The sequence below is a fragment of the Abramis brama genome (genome assembly GCF_963993115.1).
Source record: "Abramis brama genome assembly, chromosome: 8".
Taxonomy (NCBI): Eukaryota; Metazoa; Chordata; class Actinopteri; order Cypriniformes; family Leuciscidae; genus Abramis; species Abramis brama.
The window spans coordinates 31,363,135-31,382,527 of record NC_139970.1 but is presented as its reverse complement, the minus strand read 5'-3'; the positions used below and the strand labels follow the sequence as shown (position 1 = coordinate 31,382,527).

The 19,393-nt window shown below is 37.1% G+C and overlaps 1 protein-coding gene across 1 annotated transcript; it reads left to right on the top strand.

Moving 5' to 3' along the window:
- The first annotated feature begins 4,828 nt into the window (after window positions 1-4,828).
- Window positions 4,829-19,349, top strand: rftn2 (raftlin family member 2). Its single transcript, XM_084121871.1, has 9 exons — window positions 4,829-5,324; window positions 11,346-11,526; window positions 12,607-12,715; window positions 13,801-13,978; window positions 14,637-14,855; window positions 16,282-16,388; window positions 16,484-16,587; window positions 16,664-16,742; window positions 17,761-19,349. Exons 1-9 carry the CDS (start codon window positions 5,186-5,188, stop codon window positions 17,956-17,958), a joined length of 1,314 nt encoding a protein of 437 aa, XP_083977997.1. The 5' UTR covers window positions 4,829-5,185; the 3' UTR covers window positions 17,959-19,349.
- Window positions 19,350-19,393: the final 44 nt, after the last annotated feature.

The following is a 19,393-nucleotide window of genomic DNA, read 5'->3' as shown; positions in this document are numbered from 1 at the left end:
TGGCGTCAGGTTACCTTGGTAAAACTAAACCCTCTCTATGAGAACAGTGTCATTAAAGAGAGCTCTAATATACACTTTAAGACTGATTCGTGTTTTTAACATCATACTTTGCTTTGCCACACCTTAAATGTTTAGGTCATTGGGTGGAACCGGGCGGTTATGAAAATTCCATTAATGTTCTCAAAATGAAAAAGAAAAACAACAGTGTAAGAATGGGGTCCGTTTTAGTCAGCCCGTTCAGCCAAAAGTAGACAGTTGGTGTAAGATGTTGAATGTGTGTGTTTGAGTTAACAGTTTATGAGGGAAGGTTTGAAAACTAGATCTTCTCACAGCGAAGTTCAACTCCACAACAGTCGCCACTTTTATGTTTCTGTTACCTCTTAGAAAATCCACTAAATATGAATTATATGAGCAATATATGGAGGAATTCTGTGAACAATATTGATTTAGTCTTATATTCTTTGAATATTACCTACAAGATTAGTAGGCCTATCTGTTTTCTTTCATATGTTTATATTTTAGAAACAGGTTAAAACTTAACTCAGCAAACTACATAAATAACCTAACAATTATGTCCACTATAATAATTTAAACTTGTGTACATTCATTCCTTGAAATATATTACAAAACATTCAGCAGTTTTCACGGAAGTGTAATTATACATGTAGGTTTTCACTAAACTAGCAACAGCGCCCTCAAGTGTAGGCCTACTACAACGATTTGAGAACTTTAACGGGTTCATTTCCCAAAAATGAAAATTCTTTCATCATTTACTCACCCTCAAAGTGTTCCAAACCTGTATGAATTTCGTTCTTCACAACACAAAAGAAGATGTTTTGAAGAATGTGTGTAACCAAAACAGTTGATGGTCCCCATTGACTTCCATATATGGAAACGAAAACGTCACACATTTGATACCTCAAACAATTATAACAACAAATATAGAGCTTACTTTAAAAATATGGTACATATTATATGCTTTTGTGATTTATGAACCCTGAACGATTGTTTACCTTGCTAAACTAGCTGTAAAAATGTTGCTACAATGTTTCTGCTTTATGAAAGTGAAGTTAGTGTGTAGGTAATGCACTCCAAAACAAGAGCTTGTTATTGCCAGAGAGCATAGGCGAGTGTGAGAGGTGACAGATGTGTGTCAGGGTCGTGTTGCTCTTATCTCTGTGTCCTTCCTCAGCTCTGCTTCTTTGCTCCCTTTTCGGTGAAGAATCAGATAACAGCAGGTGCAGAGAGTATTTGTATCAATTACTTCAAAACAAAGTCAAAATCAAATGTTCACAATGTGTTATAAAGACGTTTTGAACAAACGTGGTAAATGCACTAAAACCCCTACGTTTTTATAAGGTAGCCTATAACGTATTTGAAATGCTACATGATCTAAAATAATATTTGCATCATTGCTTCTCTGCCATCTGCACTCTACATTCCTCTTCACGTCATTCAAAATTGAATTGCATTTATCTTGTGTTGAATCAAAGTGTTGAAAGTACTCTCGAGTAATGAAAAGTCTAGTAGCAAAATCTCACATTTTCACAAGAGGGAAGATGCTAAAAACCATAAAGAAACCAGTCAAATTTAAAAAAAGGGGTTGCATTATAGCTATTCAGTCATAATAGTCATGTTTAAATAACAGACAGAGAACATGTTAAACAAATCAGAGTAATAGTTTGTTTGAAAATATTTGGTGAGGGCCAACAGCAAATGTCAATGCATCAACATATCTGTTTCCTTTTTATTTTATTTTTTCTCTTTCTTTCTTTCTTTCTTTCTTTCTTTCTTTCTTTCTTTCTTTCTTTCTTTCTTTCTTTCTTTCTTTCTTTTGTTTCAGCGTATTTTTATTCTATAATAGTGATAATCAGTTGCACAAATGTACATTTTATTTTTTAGAATTTATTTTAATTAGGCTATTTATCACAGTCAAAGTACCACTGTACGACTATGAGTGGCAAAAGATCCACAACCAATTTTATTACACAAATTATTACCAATAAAAAAAAAAAAAAAAAAAAAAAAACCGATATGATTGCCACTTATTTTGTATCTACATAATGAAACTATTCAATACAATATTACTACATGTGTTGAACGGTAGATGGCGATGTGTCACAAGTATTGGAGAAGAAGCGTGTGACGTTCCTTTGTAAGATCATGAGCATGAGCCCAGTTTAGTAAAAAAAAGAAAGAAATTGAGCCCAGTTTATTGCCCTTTGTGTCTTTAAGTAGCCCCATTTGAATTTGTGATCACTCAGCGCTAAGCAATATTATACCCTTAATATTTTAGCTAAATTTTCTTGTAAGATCTTTTCTCAATAAGGCAATTTGCGAAAATTATTAGAGAGAATGTGGAGTGTTTTACATTTTGTTCTACTTAAATTTGTACAACTTCTACAGCCACCTTACTATGGTGGTGGTCATGTCTGATAGTGATTTCACCATATAGGCTCATTTCTGATTGGCTGCAAGTCACATCTTGTTACAACACTGGTCTCCCCTACATTATGTAAGTGCCTTTCAATGACTTTAAAAGATAAAATAAGACACAAATTCATCACTAAATGAAATACAAAGAAGTGTCCGTTTGAATATAAATGTTGAAATCAATCCATCCATTTTAAAGCTTCTTGCTGTGAGGCGACAGTGCTCCATTGTGCCGCTCTATTGTTGAAAATGACTATAAAAAGTTACACCTGATTCTTATCAGATGCGATCTCACTGGAGCTCAGGAATAGATGAATAGGTTGTGTAGAGTCAGGATTATGTGTCAGAGCAACTGATGTAGGACAGGTCAATCTCACACTAACAGAGGTGGGATTATAATGTGGAGTATAATTTGCATCAGATGGAGATATTTTGGATGAAAATGTGGAGACAGATGAGAAATGAATAGTGAATGTGATTTTCAGAAGTACAACTTTAAGATTAAATAATGCATTTGTGTTTCACTTTTCTAAGAGGTGTGTTGCACAAGGTTTTGTGTTGGTTTTTACCTACTGGATGTTTGTTTCCTTCCTAAACTGTGTGTTTAAGCATGGGTTTCCTTCCCAGTGTCCTCTGGGTGTGGTCTCAGAATGACAGTGGTTTCCGGTCTAGGACCCAGACTTGGTTTTTCAGTGTTATTTCTGAGCACTGACTAAGAGGCACATGGGCAGACAGTTGTGTGACATACTGTCAAGATCTAAAATTTGGATGTCCTTTCATTTCTATGAAAGATTAACAAATACTATCCATATTATTCCAACTTTGGATTTGGCTCTAAATGCATCAGATGTCTGTTGTATTGTAGGGTGACCCAAGGCCACATCATCTAAAAAGAATTACAGGAAATTTGACACAAAGATGTTTTTGAAGGATTGATTTTGAAACTAATCCCTAATCATACTGTGTTGTTAGCGGCAAGAGCCAAAACAATAAAGCGACACAAAGCCACTAAAATGAGCTGCTTTCAAAAATATGCCGCTTTGTGGCTGGTTAATGCGACTGTTGTTCAGCGTGGTCACGGCCAGCAGGTGGGCATTGTTTTCAGCTGTAAGGTTGACAGGTGGTACAGTAGTGAGCTACTTTGGTAGTTTCATGTTTTGTTTTTTGGTTCCGCTTTAGCCAGGGTGAATTCTGACTCTGACAGAAATGTGTAAAAATAGAGCCATGTAATACACATATTGAGGGATTTGAGTTGTGTCTCCTCTGCTCCCCCTATTTAGAGGCCTCCTTCCTTCCTTCTCTCTCTTTTGTTCTGTTTTATCAACAAAATGCTCTTATTGCTTATGTAAGAGAAAAGGTACTATCTTGTTTTTCAGCCACAGTGGTCTGTTTGTGCTTCAGTCGTGTGCTCCTTATTAAATGCACAAACAAGATCCAGATGCCCTGTAAAAAAACCTTCAACATTAGGACTGCATAACGGCTGCAAACACACGGGACACATATGACACAGTATCTCACGAGCTCCCACAAGTCTGTAGACTTCAAACAGGGAGCTGAAATTATGAAAGTCATGAGCATATGACATACAATAACACTTAAAAGAAAATTCTTTAAATAAATGACCATGTGGTTAGTAAATTAAGTATTTTAGACATTAATCTTTAAAAAAATCGCTCATGCTCATACATATAATTTTCTATTCCTTGTATGGTGAACAAATTTAGCTCACCACTTAGTTTGAGCAGATGTTTCTAGTGCAATGGTCTTCATTTAAAGTGGTTTCAAGTCTCTTTATAGAGTTTCCATCCCTGCTTTACTCTGTCAAAGTGCCAAAAGTGACCTAAAAGCCATTTGCTTCATTGCTGATTTTATTATGAATTACTGACCAATTCATTTTAAAATTATTAATATGAATTATAGGCTCCAACATCCCTATGACCCTGCAAAAAGGATAAAAGTGGTCTAGAGAATGGATGGATTAATGAATTATGGTTGGGGGAGGAAAAATGTACTATTCCATTCTTTAATAAAGAAATTATTAATATTTATAGAAAAAGTAATTGTAATAATTATAGAATAAAATTAAATTGCTAAGTTAAGACAACCATTTGAGGACAAAATAGTGAGAGTCCTTTCTACTATTATCTCAAGGTGTTTTAATGGGGTGTTATAGTTATCGTTTTTGTTGCATAATCTCCATGTGTGAAAATGTTGTGTTTTAAAAAAATACTGGAACGTTTTCTGCCTTAACATTTATGATTTATACACGCCCCCCTCCTGTTTAATATGCAGCCCCGCCCTGATTAATTATTCAGCAATCCCGTTCTTCCTTCGCCACGCCCCCTCATTAATTTCAGCATGCTTCCAACCCTCTAGCCTCTACAACTTTTGCTTTATTATTTCGCGGCCATTTAGGGAGACTGGATGTGATGTGGTTTTTCTGGTAGAGGTTTTAAGGAAAACAATCTGGATTTATTTACTAAACATCAACTTCAGAAAGTAGGCTATTTGATTTCATAAACCCTCTCGCAGCAGCAGGACTTGGTGATCTTTACTTGCTCATTTAGACTTAAGCCGTTTTCTTAAAGGGGATCGGATACACTGCACGTCATCCTCGGTTCAGTGCCACTCCCGAAGGATTAAGTTGTTGGAATATGGAGCAAACCCTCTAAGCACAGGAGCGGGAGTCCTCTTGTGTGTCCGAGTGGGTCGCCCCGTGTCCGGCCTTGCGAGTGCTGGAGATCCCGTTATAATGGGATGCGGACTACGGAAACTGGAGGACCCGGAGGACAGCAGCCCGGGGAAAATCTACTCCACTTTAAAGAGACCACAGGTCGAGACCAAAACAGACTCCGTGTACGAGTATGTGCTTCTGGACTTCAGTTTGGAAGGTAACGTTACAGAACAGTTCAGTAAACAAAAGTGTGGATGTGATGTTACAAAAAATGCCATGGTAACGTTAACCATAGTTTCCACCAAAATACTAGTTATTTCAGTTATTCTTACTACAATAAAACTGCGTTAACGTAGTTAAAAAATAAACGAAACAAATTGTTTTTCCCCCTCCTGAAAATTACTCCTTCAGTGGCAGGCTACTTTTTCCATTTTGCAAGCCAAGGGTGTAATGAATGAGAAAGAGCCGTCTCACACAACCCTCTGCCTGGCTAGATAACAGTGGCACGTGCCAGTGATGGCCAAAAATGCTCCCTAGACAGGAAGCTCGCTAGGATTTGAGACAATATCATATTTTCAATTTCAAACTTCTGGCAATGATGAATCCTGACATGTGCGTCCTGGAGTTTGCGAGAGCTTATACCGTTTTACCCAGCAACAGCGCTGAAGAAGCCTCATCGCATGTGGAAATAGGTCAGGGGGTTTAAGACAGCAGCTCACCCGCGCCAGTTCAAGATGACATCCATACTCAGACTCCCTCCGTGCAACAGTTTCCACTATCTGAGTTTCCCGTAAGCGTCTTTTTCTTGGTTTGAAGGAACCATCCACAGTACTTGCTCGGTACTGCCCACATTTATAGTATAGTATAGTCAGTGTATTGTAGTGTGTTGTGTTATTTTGCCTGGAGTAGAAGTGGATTGTTTGAAAGTTTGTGCGGGTTTCTCGCTCGCTAACCAGCCGGGAGCGGGAAGTGAAAACCACGTAATGGATTTGGAATACCTGGAGTGATTAATGAACGCTTTCAGGAAACTTCATTCACTCCGTTTCACTAATTTTGCTGCTCCAGACCGTATTTCAGTCTGTGCGTTAGAACCATTTTCATTAACGAAACAACTGTACAAACTTTTTTCTTTTAATGTACATTATTTAATGTTAACTTTTTGTTTATATTATGTACTATTGTAAAATGCTGAGGAACAAAGCAGCAGCCTAGCTGATCAGTATCACGACACTTTAGATTGAGTCATATTTCTTACAGGACTATAATATACTTTTATGATGGGAAATGAGATGTACATATAATAGTCCAGTATTACACTACTACAGTGTGTTTCTTTGTTTGTTTTTTAATGCCATGCTAGCTTCTTTGCTATGCCATGCTAGCTAGTTTTCATGGCGAAAACCATAGGCCCACTTGAGTTATAAAAATTAAAATAGAGAAACTAAATATATTTAAGACCCATTTTTCCTAAAACTAAATTTAGATTAACTTGATATAAAAAAAAAACAGATTTTTTTTTCTTTTTCAGATGACTAAATATTACAATCCAATAAAATATGTTTGACAGACATGGGTTTTTAAACCTGCGTAAGCCTTGAATGTCTGCATCGTATGTAAATTACTTGTTCCCTACATTTATTAAAAGTAAAAGTAGTACCAATAATAGGATTGATGTAATGTAATTTAAGCACTCATTCCATTCTGATTGCCACTTGTTTTTGACATAAGCCTACACATTTAGATTAGGTTTCAGATCTGAAAAAGATGTAGAATGCTTTTCCAATTCTGTAGATAATGCTTATCTGACAGCAAGAGAATACTATAAAATTGTAGTATGGATAAATTCTGTCGAAATGATGGACACATCTAGTTGGTCACACACACCCGTTTAAAATCATTGTTTTGTGATGGTAATGTATGCAGGTTACATGTCTCCACCTGGCTAGGCCTCAAGTCCACCACTTTAGAAGTTTATGAGGCAAATTATTTAATCTCTCTGAAACTGAGCTAAATCAGTTAGGTTACCTGGATTGTTGTCAACTGGTTATAAAGGTCAACGCAAAAAGCCTCAATAATAACAGAACAATAAGTCATATTTTAATGCAACACATCTTAATCCAGATATTAGCTATACTTTTTTTTAGCTAAACATAAACATGTCTGCGGGTGTGGGAGTTGGCGATTTGAGGGGAAAGTCAATTGGCATGTCAGCGCCCCCTTTGTTCTAGTCTTTCATTCCTGAGAACACCTGGTGTACAGATTCCTGAAGCGATGGTGTCTGACACTGCTCGCATTATTTAGGCTAGACAGATCTGCATCACAGGCTGTGCTTCTTTGCCTTGCTCTGTCTGCATATCGAATGTAACCTGTGGAAACTCTTTCTCGGCTGTGTGCCTGTGAGCGTTTGAACGGTTACGAGATGATGTAGCTATACCTTTCGACTCAGTTCTTCTTTGTAGCCATTTGCAAGACCTCAGCTTGACAAGTACACCTATCTATGCCTAAAATCATGGTAGAAGTGTATCACTTGGAAAAATACCACAGTTGTTGTTAGCTTGCATACTCCATGCATGCTCTCTTCGCTTGGACCTGTCTTGTCCTGCATATCATGTCAGAACAGGAACAATGCTGGTTTCTACACTCATAAAAACAAAAGTTGCAAACTGAGGTTTTCACAGTGATGCCATAGAAGAAGAACCATTTGTGTTCCCATTAATTTTTTCCTTCGTGCTACTTTGAAGAATTTGTTAATAATCTAAAGAACCTTTTGTAAAATATAAAGGTTGGATGTTAAATGCTTTTCATGGACCCATAGATGCCAATAAAGAACCTTAATTTTTAAGAGTGCTGGGCTGTAATGTGTAAACTGTTTTGTCAAATAACCTTAGAGGTCTTGTGTGTTGTGCAAGAGGAAAGCTAAAGGATCTTCCTCTAGGGTGATTCCTCTTGGGTTCTGGGAAGGTCCAAGGTTTGGTGTGCTCTGTATGTGTGGCTCTCTTGGACACTCAATTATGTATTATTTGGATGAGGACAAGAAAATACATTTTTCTCTTTTTTTTTTTTATAAAGAGAAATAAAATAATGTATGTAAAGTACTGTAATGTTCACTAACCAATCTATTTTTAATTTAGAAATTAATTTATGACATTTTATGCATCATTAATGCTATTGGCATGTACAGGAGCTTGCCTGATGCTTAATTTGGGTGTTTGGTTGTAGAAAGCCAGATGTTCATGTTGCAGAGGCAGCAGACAGAATTACGAGTGGCCTTAATCTCTACCTTGGATCAGTTTCATTGCTGTCACGTCGACAAAGGGATTAGTTTCAATGTCTCATTTTGGCCTTAAATCACCATTCGAAAAACCTTCATCAATTTTCCTGTCCATTTAGGAGTCAATAATATTCTTAAAGGGTTAGTTCACCCAAAAATTTAAATTCATAATGGTCTCACCCTCTCCATAATTGAGCATAAGTATATGATGACAATTTACATTTTTGAGTGAATGAATCCTTTAAACGATAGCATTCAACATTATAGTCAGACTTAAGGTGTACGGTATGTTGGTGTAATCTCCCTTTTGGTTAATCTCGTTCTGGCATGCTGATGGATTTATGAGTATTAAATGAGTTTTCAGGCAATGTAGTTTAATCTAGTAAAACTAGTTAATCGGGTTATCTAAAGGACTGTAACTGAAATGAACTAATATGATGACCTTGCAATATTTTGCTGGGTCTTTCACACCAAAATAAACAATAAAAGGAAGAAACAATTTTTGCATAATGTAAATAAATCCTGGCCATTTAGACCTTAAATAATTTCTTACATTGCAACATTATTTTTTTGATGGAAGGTAAGCACTTAAAAAATAAATAAATAAAATCGTCACAAAAAAGATGTATAAATATTTACTATATTCATTACAACAGCATGGTGGTGTTATATTTGCTGTTATTTCACATCAAAATCAAAATATTTCTAAAATAATTTGTTTTGCATTATGTGTGTGTGTGTGTGTATGTGTATATATATATATATATATATATATATATATATATATATATATATATATATATATATATATATATATATATATATATATATAGCCTACTTCTTTTATAAATATTTAGATTTTGGGGTGAAATATAACAGCAAACTGAATTGATGGAATATTTGATTGAAGGAAATGTGGCAAAATGTGCAAAATTTCCACACTCTGAAAAGGTCTACTTCCATACACAAGACATCTTTTTCCCCTAAACCCTTTCTGGGTCATAAAATATCCCATAAATTCCTTCCCTCTACCTCCTTCGTCTCCCTCTCATATCCCAGTCTATCTGTTTCTCATTTTCCCTCTGCAGATTTCACACCTTCAAACTCTTCTCCATGTCTTCTCACCCCCTTTTCTTTTTATTCATCCATTCAGCTCATTCTCTTTTTATAAACAACATGCATACACAGTCTCTCTCTCTCTGTCTCTATAGAGAACAGAGGCCTCTGTGTGAGAGTTGACAGGAGGGGGGTTCAAGGGTTTGGGACAAATTGCAGGCCTTTCTGAGGTCTGTGTCTGTGTGAACGAGCCACCGCTCTCCCCAGCCCATCGAGGTCGTTGTGTCCATGACGAGTCTATAAAGCTCAGGTGTGAAGGGCGGACATGTATACGTGCCAGTTAAAGCCCTTTAGTGGCCACAGACACCGGGGATGGCGAAACTTTCAGGTAGCTGCAAAATCAGACTTGGACGAGAATAGAAAACTAGTTCATAGCCGTTTACTGTTTGTGAATGAGTTTTCTGTGGTCCGTGAGATCGTCTCTCATGTGAGGTTAAAAATTCGGGTCTGCTCCAGTGTGGGAACCGAAAGACAGAATGTTTGCGCGAGTATGTTTGTGTTGTGTGTGGTGGAATGTTGTGTTTGTGAGGCTGAGTGTGTGTGGCATGGGGCCAGGCCTCCCTGTGAACAGCAGCTCTTTGTGGACACAGGAAGTGTGTTGGGGGGTTGGGGGAGAGGAGGGAGACGTCAGGGTGATCTTCTGTCGGAGGCTGCAGACAGGAGGACGAGAAGCTAACTAAACGGTAGCACGCTATTGAAGAGCCGCTTAGAGAAACCTTAACATTGGCTCTGTTCCAAAACCTAGTGGCCGGCTTTGCTGTTCACTGCCTACATAGACAGCATCCTAAGTGCAATGGAACTCGGAAATGTAACGCTGCACATGGGCAGCAACAGTTTGCATCATACAAATAGCGCTTGACTTGACTAAAATTGACTTCAGTAACCTTTGTTAATAGTTTGTGCATAAAAAAATTGCACAAATATTACAATTATTTTATTACTGCTTTTAAGTATGCAATGGTTTGGATTAAATAAAACCGACATTTTCACATTGTAAATTCAGCTATTTTGAATCAAATTAAAATTGGAAGAAATAAAAACTTTAGGACACAACTTTAAATTGGCCAAATGCAGTATTTCAAATAAATGCTTTTTTATAAATGATCAAAGAAAAAGTATCATGGTTTCCACAAAATATTAGCAGCAAAACTATTTTCAACTTTGATAATAGGATCATGTGACACTAAAGACTGGAGAAAAATTCAGCTTTGCCATCATTGAAATAAATGACATTTTAAAATATATTAAAGTATTTTATTAAATTATATTAAACATTTCATAATATTACTGTTTTTACTGTATTTTTGATCAAATATATGCAGCCTTGATGAGCATTAGAGACTTTTCAAAAACATTTAATAGTCTTACCGACCCTAAACTTTTGAACGGTAGTGTACATGTCACATTTAGGACAATTTATAGAGTATAATATAATATCAGCTGTGGTGAAACGTCAGATAAACCTCTAATGAACTGTATACTGAACACTGAAATGGCTCTTTCTCAAGAGTCTTCTTATTCTTCACGCAATTTTCAGGAGTAGGAAAAAAAAGTCTAATTTCACAATCTAATCTAATTTCACATTTGCCCACCCCTAAAAAATTAACTACCCACAGATAATAAAATAAACTGTGATTGGTCACTTTACATGTCTATTAGATAACCCTTCGCTGTCTAAATGGTTGGCTCTTGGCGAAAATAAATTGCGAAAGATTGTTATTATCTTCATAATATTTTCATCATGTCTTCATAATATTAGCACAGCTTGTGGTGTTCTGCCAGTGTCTTTTAGCCCTGTATGGTGGTTTTCACTGATTGCATTGTAAGTTTTAGTTCTGTTGTGTTCCACAGGCAGTCGGCCCACAGTGCAGTATCTATCCTCACTGTGCGAGCTGCCCCATGCCCTGCAGTCCTACTACACCCAAGGCTTTGTACTGGCCGCCCTGCATCCCATCATCCTCTCAGTGGGCCGGACCCGCTCTCTGCCCTGCAGCCTGCTCTACAGGGCCATTCTGGTCCGCCCACGGTCCAGGTAACGTTGACCATGTCCATGCCTCATCATTGCGCCCCCTATTCTGTACCCCAAAAAACCCAGACCAGCTCCTTCCAAGTAAATAATAATTAACTTTTAATGAGTCTGCTCTGCATGAATATTTAATAATCAGTAGTTGGAGGTCAGACAGTCTAGCTAGAGTGGGCGGAGCTTGTGTGAAGTCAGACTGGGGTGCAGATGTGGGTTAAATGTAAGTTATAAGAAAGCCCTGACAACAGTGTAGTTTTTCACCAACCAATGAGAACCTGCAAAGCAGCTGTGGATGATCCGACAGGCTAATTTCCACTATGATGCTTTAGGTGACAATAAATTATTCAAAAGTAAAGTCTGGAACAGTTGTAGTGTGTTAACAGTATTGTGGTGTGAAAAACACTGAGCGGTGTAATGCCAACTCCTGTGAATACTGTATGAATGATGTCTGCATCCAGTCAGCATAAGCTTGAATGCGGTTTCAAGCAGAGACAATGGCTATGAAACTCGGAAAAAGCTGCCATATCAGGCAGTGGCATCCAGACGTATCCACATCCATTGTTTGCTTAACTTCCTGTCTACTAAGATGCCTACATCTGGTCATTTCTTGAAGGAAAGCAGCATAGAAGTATTTTTGCATCTTGTGATACCCAACAGTACTGTCTGTGTGATTCAGAGGTTGCTTGAAAGAATAAAATGCTGTCTGATGGACTAGAAATAGGCTGGCTTGACAGGAATTTATTTATAAATGGCTTTTTAATTAACCTATTTCCACCAAGAAGTAAGCACTGTAGTCGGTAAATGTTTGCTCGCATCTAAAGCGCAGTTGAATCAGTTCTAGATCATTTGCGTTATGGTGCTGTGAAAACATATCTGAAATCAGTTTTAGTGTTGGCTTCATACAGAATCGCTGTCTGTTAAATCATTGACTTTCGGACACCGCTGATACGGTCAGTTGGGGTTAGAAGGGTTAAACCTCGAGGACACGTGAAGAATAGCAAATGTCAGCAATTATAAAATATGCATAATGTTTACAACTGCCGTAATTGATGTGTTTGTGTCGTGTTTGTGTCGTGTGTGTGGTTGCAGTAATCATGCTGTGCCGATGATTGACAGCTTGCCAGTGTTGCGAGTGGAGGAGTGGCCTCTACCTGGAGAATCTCTGACCAGTGACACAGTGAGACTGCTCATCGACAGGGTCCGTGTTTTTTTTACACCACAAAAAAACAATAAATGTTTATTTTAGCCATGTATTTTTATATTTACTAGAATAATGGCTACTTTTTCATAAAATGTTTAGGTTTATAAAGTTGCTTTCACAAAAATAAATAAGTTGAACAAATGCATAAAACAAAATTCATCTATATTTGCTAGCTATATTTAATAGGGCTGCACAATTATAATAATCATCATTGTCTATTTTTACCCCCTGGTATTGTAATTGCAATGTTTATTAATAGATCTGTGCGGGTCCATAGAATGTGCTGTTTAAAGTTGGAAATTCACCCAATTTACGTTGTAAATTCAACTCATTGATCTTATTGTGAACGAGTCCTCTATGCAAGCATAGGCTATGCTTAATTTTTTCGATGAATGCCGGACTTTTTTTGAAAGAATTTTGGAAGAATGTCAGTAACCAGACAGTTTCTGGTCTCATTGACTTCCATAGTAGGAAAAAAATATACTATGGAAGTCAATGAGACCAGAAATTGTCTGGTTACTGATATTCTTCTAAATATCTTCCTTTCTGTTCAGCAGAAGAAAGAAATTCATACAGGTTTGAAACAACATGAGGTATAGTATATGATGACAGAATTTTCATTTTAAAGTGGAGTATCCCTTTAAAACCTACTGGAAACTCGCAATCAGATTTGCCAAAAAGTAATATTAGTGCCCAAAAATGATGTCTGGCAATTTTGAAGGCACATTGTAATGAAAATTTTGGCTGTTGATTGGTTGGTGGCAGATCTGATTGTGAGATGGCAGCTGATTGTATGAAAGGGTCGGGGTTTAAGCTGACTAAATGATTGGAGAAGCTATGACAACTTATATCGAATTATGACATTTTTGATTAAAAATTACAAGCTCAAAAAAGTTGTTCACAATAAGATCAATAACATGCATTTAGAAAATATTGAATTTCATGCCGACTTTAAGTGTCAAAGGTCTTTCTCTGCAAAAATAATCTAAAAAATTTGCATAACTTTCAGTTCCTCTTGGAGGGTTTAGACATACTGACCATACTCCTATTACTAACCATATGTATTTTGTCTGCATCCTCAGGTGAACAGCTATGCCCGGGGTGGTGTGAGGTTTGTGGGATCAGTGCTTCAGCAGGCTGGAGGAGGGGGGTGTAACGGTAGAGTGCCCAGTCCCAGGAGGGGCTGCCGCTCCCCGTCCCGCACCCCACCTCGCACGCCGCCCGGAGACGGAGATCTAGAGGGCCGTGGCTACAGCCCAGGTGAGATTTTCTTCAAACCTCATTATAGACCATCTGAAGTCTCAATCATTAAACAATTATTATTTTCTAATAGCTTTAAATCATATAAAATGATGTTTGACTGCACAGATGAACTATAAATGCCTTGTGGGATTCACCCAACAATGCATGATTCGAAGAACTTATATTTCAGCTTTGAATCAAAAAGCAAAATTATATTTTTTTAACCATAGCATTGTTAAAATAATAACAGTCTGTATAACCTTATTCAGAGTAATGAAGAGTGTTTTTCTTTTTCCCTCTTCAGTTTGAGTGATGTCAGTTTAATTTTGGTTTAACCCTGTAATATCTTTGCCCTCTGTGGAGCTGCAGTGCTTCCTCGCCCTCTGGGCATCACACCAAGCGCTCGATTCTCCACGCCAACCATTTTGGGGCCACATGTGAGATTAAGATCAGTCAGAGGCTGTTAGCGTCTTAACACCAGTACTGTACCTCATTTCTCTGCCCCATTTGACTTATTATTTATGGTAGATGGACTGCTAGTTTGACCTAATAAAAATGGTGCCTAAATCAATGATCTTTGCGCGACTTATTCTATTGAAATTTGCCAGTAAGCTTGACCAAGCATTCTATTATTCGTTTGTCTGACAAAATGTGTGACTGTCTCTGTCGTTTTCAGACCTGAGATTGTTGGTGCTGTTTCACTCCTGGGCTCCGGGCTGTGCCCCGCTGGACTCTCTCGCCTGCTGTTACCACCAGGGGGCGCTGTCCATGCGTGTGTCCAGAAAGGGCCAAGTTGTCAGTGCCCTGGAGGCTGATTGGCTGGAACTGACCGCAGCTTACTACCGCAAGGGCTGGTCACTGGTCGACTCCTTTATATATTGGGACACACCTAAAGGTAGTTCTCTGGCTTCTTTTTGACTGTCATTTGAGTGGTTCCTTGAGCTGGTTGTTCATCTGGCTGCCGTGTTTGTGTTTCTCTGATTGCAAAAGAAAGATGTCTACATTCTCTTTAGCTCTTCCCAAGGAAGTCATTAAACTTCATTTTCTCCAAGTACATCTTTTCATCCTCAGAAGTTATGTTCTTCATCCTCCTCTTTTTAAACCCACCACATCTCTCTGTCTTTAAGTAAAGCTAAGATTTCTCTTCTCCTGTCTCTCACCAGAACTAAATTTAGAGCTCACGTCCCTAACCTCACGACCGTGCTTCCTGTTTCGCACTAGACTAATAGGAGCTAAATCAGATGTGTGTGTCTGTTTTTGTGTGTGTGTGTGGGTGGGTGTTTGAGACATCTGTGCTCACTCTCTCTATACTTTATGTATGCATGCATGTATGTATGTATGTATGTATGTATGTATGTATGTATGTACGTACGGGGTTGAGATTTTTTAAAATATATTAAGAAGTCTCTTTTTTACGGAGCCCCGCATGACATGCAGGAAAAAATATGTATATCGTGGCCACGAATTAACAATCTGTTTCCATGACATGCTAATATGTCAGCATGTTTTACTAATTTGTCCCCTCTTTTTAAGTAAATAATGCACACAATATAATAATTAATTCCCTCGATTTACTAAATCGTGGCCACATTGTTCTAGCTCGTTCTCTTGTTTTAATTCAATCAAAACGAGGCAACGAATTAGTTCAGTGTGGCCAAGATTTACTAAAACAAGGGAACGAATTAATAAATCATGGGAACAAATTCTTAATTTGTGGGAATTTAGTGGCCACGATATATATCTTTTGTCCGCATGTCATGTGCGGGGCTCTGCATTTATTTGATCAAAAATATAAATTAAGTAATATTGTTAAAAAAAAATCGCAATTCAAAATAACTGTTTTCTATTTTAATCTATTTTAAAATGTAATTGACTATTTATTTAGTTTAGTTGTAAAAATACAGAAATCTTTGAAATATGTTCTCAGTGTTGGCTGTATAATCTCATTCTCTCTCTCTTTGTCCTCTCATACATGTTGGTGCACATGGATTTGTCTTGCTGTCTTATAAGTAGTTCAGTTTCATTATCTTTTGTAGGTCATTGACACACTTCCAGCACTGACTAAATGAGACCTACAAATTGTTGCTCTGTGGTTCAGTGGGTAATCAGAATAAAATAGTCTCCTTAAAACAGCCACTTATAATGTTCAGATCTGTGTAATCATGTTAAAAGAAAGTCATTAATACTGCTCATGCTTCAGATTAGGCTTTTGAGCAATTAAATTAACATACAAATATACATGTACTCTTACAGACATAATGTAAAAACCTAGCTGTGAATTGTCATATACCAGTTCTTACTGTATCATGTTGTTTTTACAGGTGAGCCAGTGCCCAGGTCTCTAGAGGGGCTGTTTGTCTATGAGGAGAAAAGCACAGCGCCACCTGCCAATGACACTATTGTAGTGGAGCAGTGGACTGTTATAGAGGTGTGAAATGTCTGAAAGGTGTCACATTATCACATTAAGTGTGTTGTGAATGGCATTTTTCTGTTCTTCTTCATTTATTCTGGTTTGCGTGTCAGGGTTCAGATGTGAAGACCGACTATGGTCCTCTGCTCCACACATTAGCAGAGTTCGGCTGGCTGCTCACCTGTGTGCTGCCCACCCCAATTATTCGCCATGACAGGTGGGACTGCTGTATAATTATCTTCATTTACACCCCATCACCGTTTCCAAAACTGACTGTTTTTCTTTTCCTGCAGTGAAGGGAATCTCGCCACTAAACAAGTTGTTTTTCTGCAAAGACCTGTCAAAGGCCAGTCAGTACCACAGCACAGTCAGGTACCTGTTTACCAGTGTCAGTTCAGTCAATTATATTGGCAATCTGTTGCTTTTCTTATAACTTAGTCTGTCAGAAATAATTATAAGTAACTATTTACAGTCTATTTTTGTGAGGAAGAAAATTTGAATTTTTTTTCCAAACAATCCAGTGTTATTTATATAACATTATTTTATTTATTAATAAGTAGCTTTTATTTTTACAGTTTTATTTTTCATTTTAATGTTACATCTGTAGTAATTTTATGTGCTTTTGTCATTTTTGTTAGTCATTGGTCATTTTATTAGTTTTTTTTTAATATTACTATTTAGATTTAATTAGTTTTAATTTAAGTTTTAGTTTTTATTTATTTACAGTGAATAATTTTCATGCTTCAGCTTATTTCAGTTAGTTGCCAGCAGGGTTATTATCGTTAACTTAAACTAAACCATAAAAAAACATTTAAAATAACAAAATAAAGGACAAATGAAATAAAATGAATATATGAAATTATATATATTATAATAAAAACTATATAGACATTTAATAAAAGGTAACGCTTTACAGGTTTCATTAGTTAACATGAACTAACAAGGAACCACACTTATTTACAGCATTTGATAGTTTTAATTTCAACATTTACTCTATTAACGTTAGTTAATGCATTGTGAACTAACATGAACATTTTTATTAACTAACATTAACAAAATGTAATAAATGCTGCACAAATATATTTCTCATCGTTAGTTCATGTTAGTTAATGCGTTAACTAATGTTAACAAAGACATTGTAAAGTGTAAACACAAAAAACCCCACAAACTAATAAAATTACAAAAACATAAACTAAAATTAAAGTGAAAAATATACTAAAACTTGAACTAAAATTAAAGTGAAAAATATATAAAAACCTAATTAAAAATGTTAACAAAGACTATCATAGTATATTAATGATACTAAAATAACACTGATTGATTTCTGTTTTCATCTAATATTTATTTTATTGTATTTCAGCTTTTAAAAGCCTTGTTTTTGTTCCTCCAGGGAACCACGCGACGAGAGGCGTCCAGTCACTCTGTGAGTCGAGGTGTGGAGGAAGCGCACGCAGAGCTGTCGTCTCCATGTTCAGGGGGGATCGGTGGTTTCCCAGTGTTTGGAGGAGGGTATCTCAGTGCACTCTCCCACCTAGATGAGGGAGGATTTGAGCCAGACGATGGGGCCGCAGAAGTCACCTGTATGTGACGCACCAAATCAAAGACGCGATTTCTTTTGTCCGACAAAACCTTTGATGGTTACGAAACCTTTGATGGTTACGAGCTGCAGCAATGCCCTAGAGTTGACCACATCACAAGGACAAAGAGATTGGCATTCTTGTATTAGAAACGGACGCATAGCACTTTTAACTTTTCGTAAGTTATTTTTAACAAGCCATAACGTATAATAGAGGTCAGTTTTATTTTACCGTTTTATTTTTAATTGAAAGCACAAAGTATGTGCAATCCTTCTCTTTTTTTGACACAAAGTATCAATAACAGCACTGAAAGTCACTTATTTGCAACAGCAGTATTTCACAGCACTCGCACGACACAACTACATGTACCGTTCATATCACATTTGTAGCACAATAACACAACAGAAACAAGAAAAAGGCTCCAACACCTCAACAAATCTTTTTTTTCCCCCTCCTCACCGAGTGTCCTTCCTCACTGTTCATTTTTTGCTGTTCGTTTTCCTGTTCCTTTTTTTACTTCAAACCAACTGACTATTGAGTTGTTTGTTCCAACACCTGGAACGGTTCCGTGTGACGCACTCAGGAACTCAGGAGTGTCCAAACAGCCCCTCTGTAGGACGAAGACGTTTATTTGGTGTGCATATTTGGGACGTGCTTAGATTTGTTTGGCAGGAATTTTCCAGGCCTTGGAGTCAAAACATCAGGAATGCTCAATACAGCTTGGGACACCAGTGTTTAAGGGATATGCATGTGCACTGTAAACGTACAACGCTGCAGGCAGGACCCCATGAACTAGCCTGCACTAAACGCAGAACTTGATGCTGTAGTTTGGTTTATCTCACTCCCTGCCATGAACTCAAGTGGTGGTAGTGTTTAATTTGTATGTTAATCTCCTAGGAATTTCTGCTATCCAAAAGGGAATGGTGATACACTCAGATTTGCATGTTAAGTAAGAGGCAACATTTCAGTTTTACTCTGACTGTAGTTCTCTTCAGCCTGATGATCAAATTAGATTTATCAGGCTGGATTCTTTTTTTTTTTTTTAAAGCTGCAATGGTGTTGCTTGTGCCACCTTATTCACTTGTACGTTGTATAATTTTAACTGAGTTAAGCTTTGTAATTTTTGCATCTTATATTGCCTTGACAATGTTTATCCCTCTTTGAGGAATGGCAGAATAGAATAAGCACGTTTTAGCTGGCAAAACAGACTGTCAAGCTGCTGTAATTGTTTGATGCCTGGAGAAACTAGTAAGATGTTTCTTCACTCCAGAAGCTGAGTTCAGATATTTAACATTATATTCTAATATGCCAGAACTGATCAGTATTATTTACCAACTGTAGTATTTGAACGATTCAGACCATTTTTTGTAATATTTTATTAAATGGGTATTTACCTCATTTTAAAGTGGCTGTTTGTGTTGTTACTTAACACATGACATAAAAAGC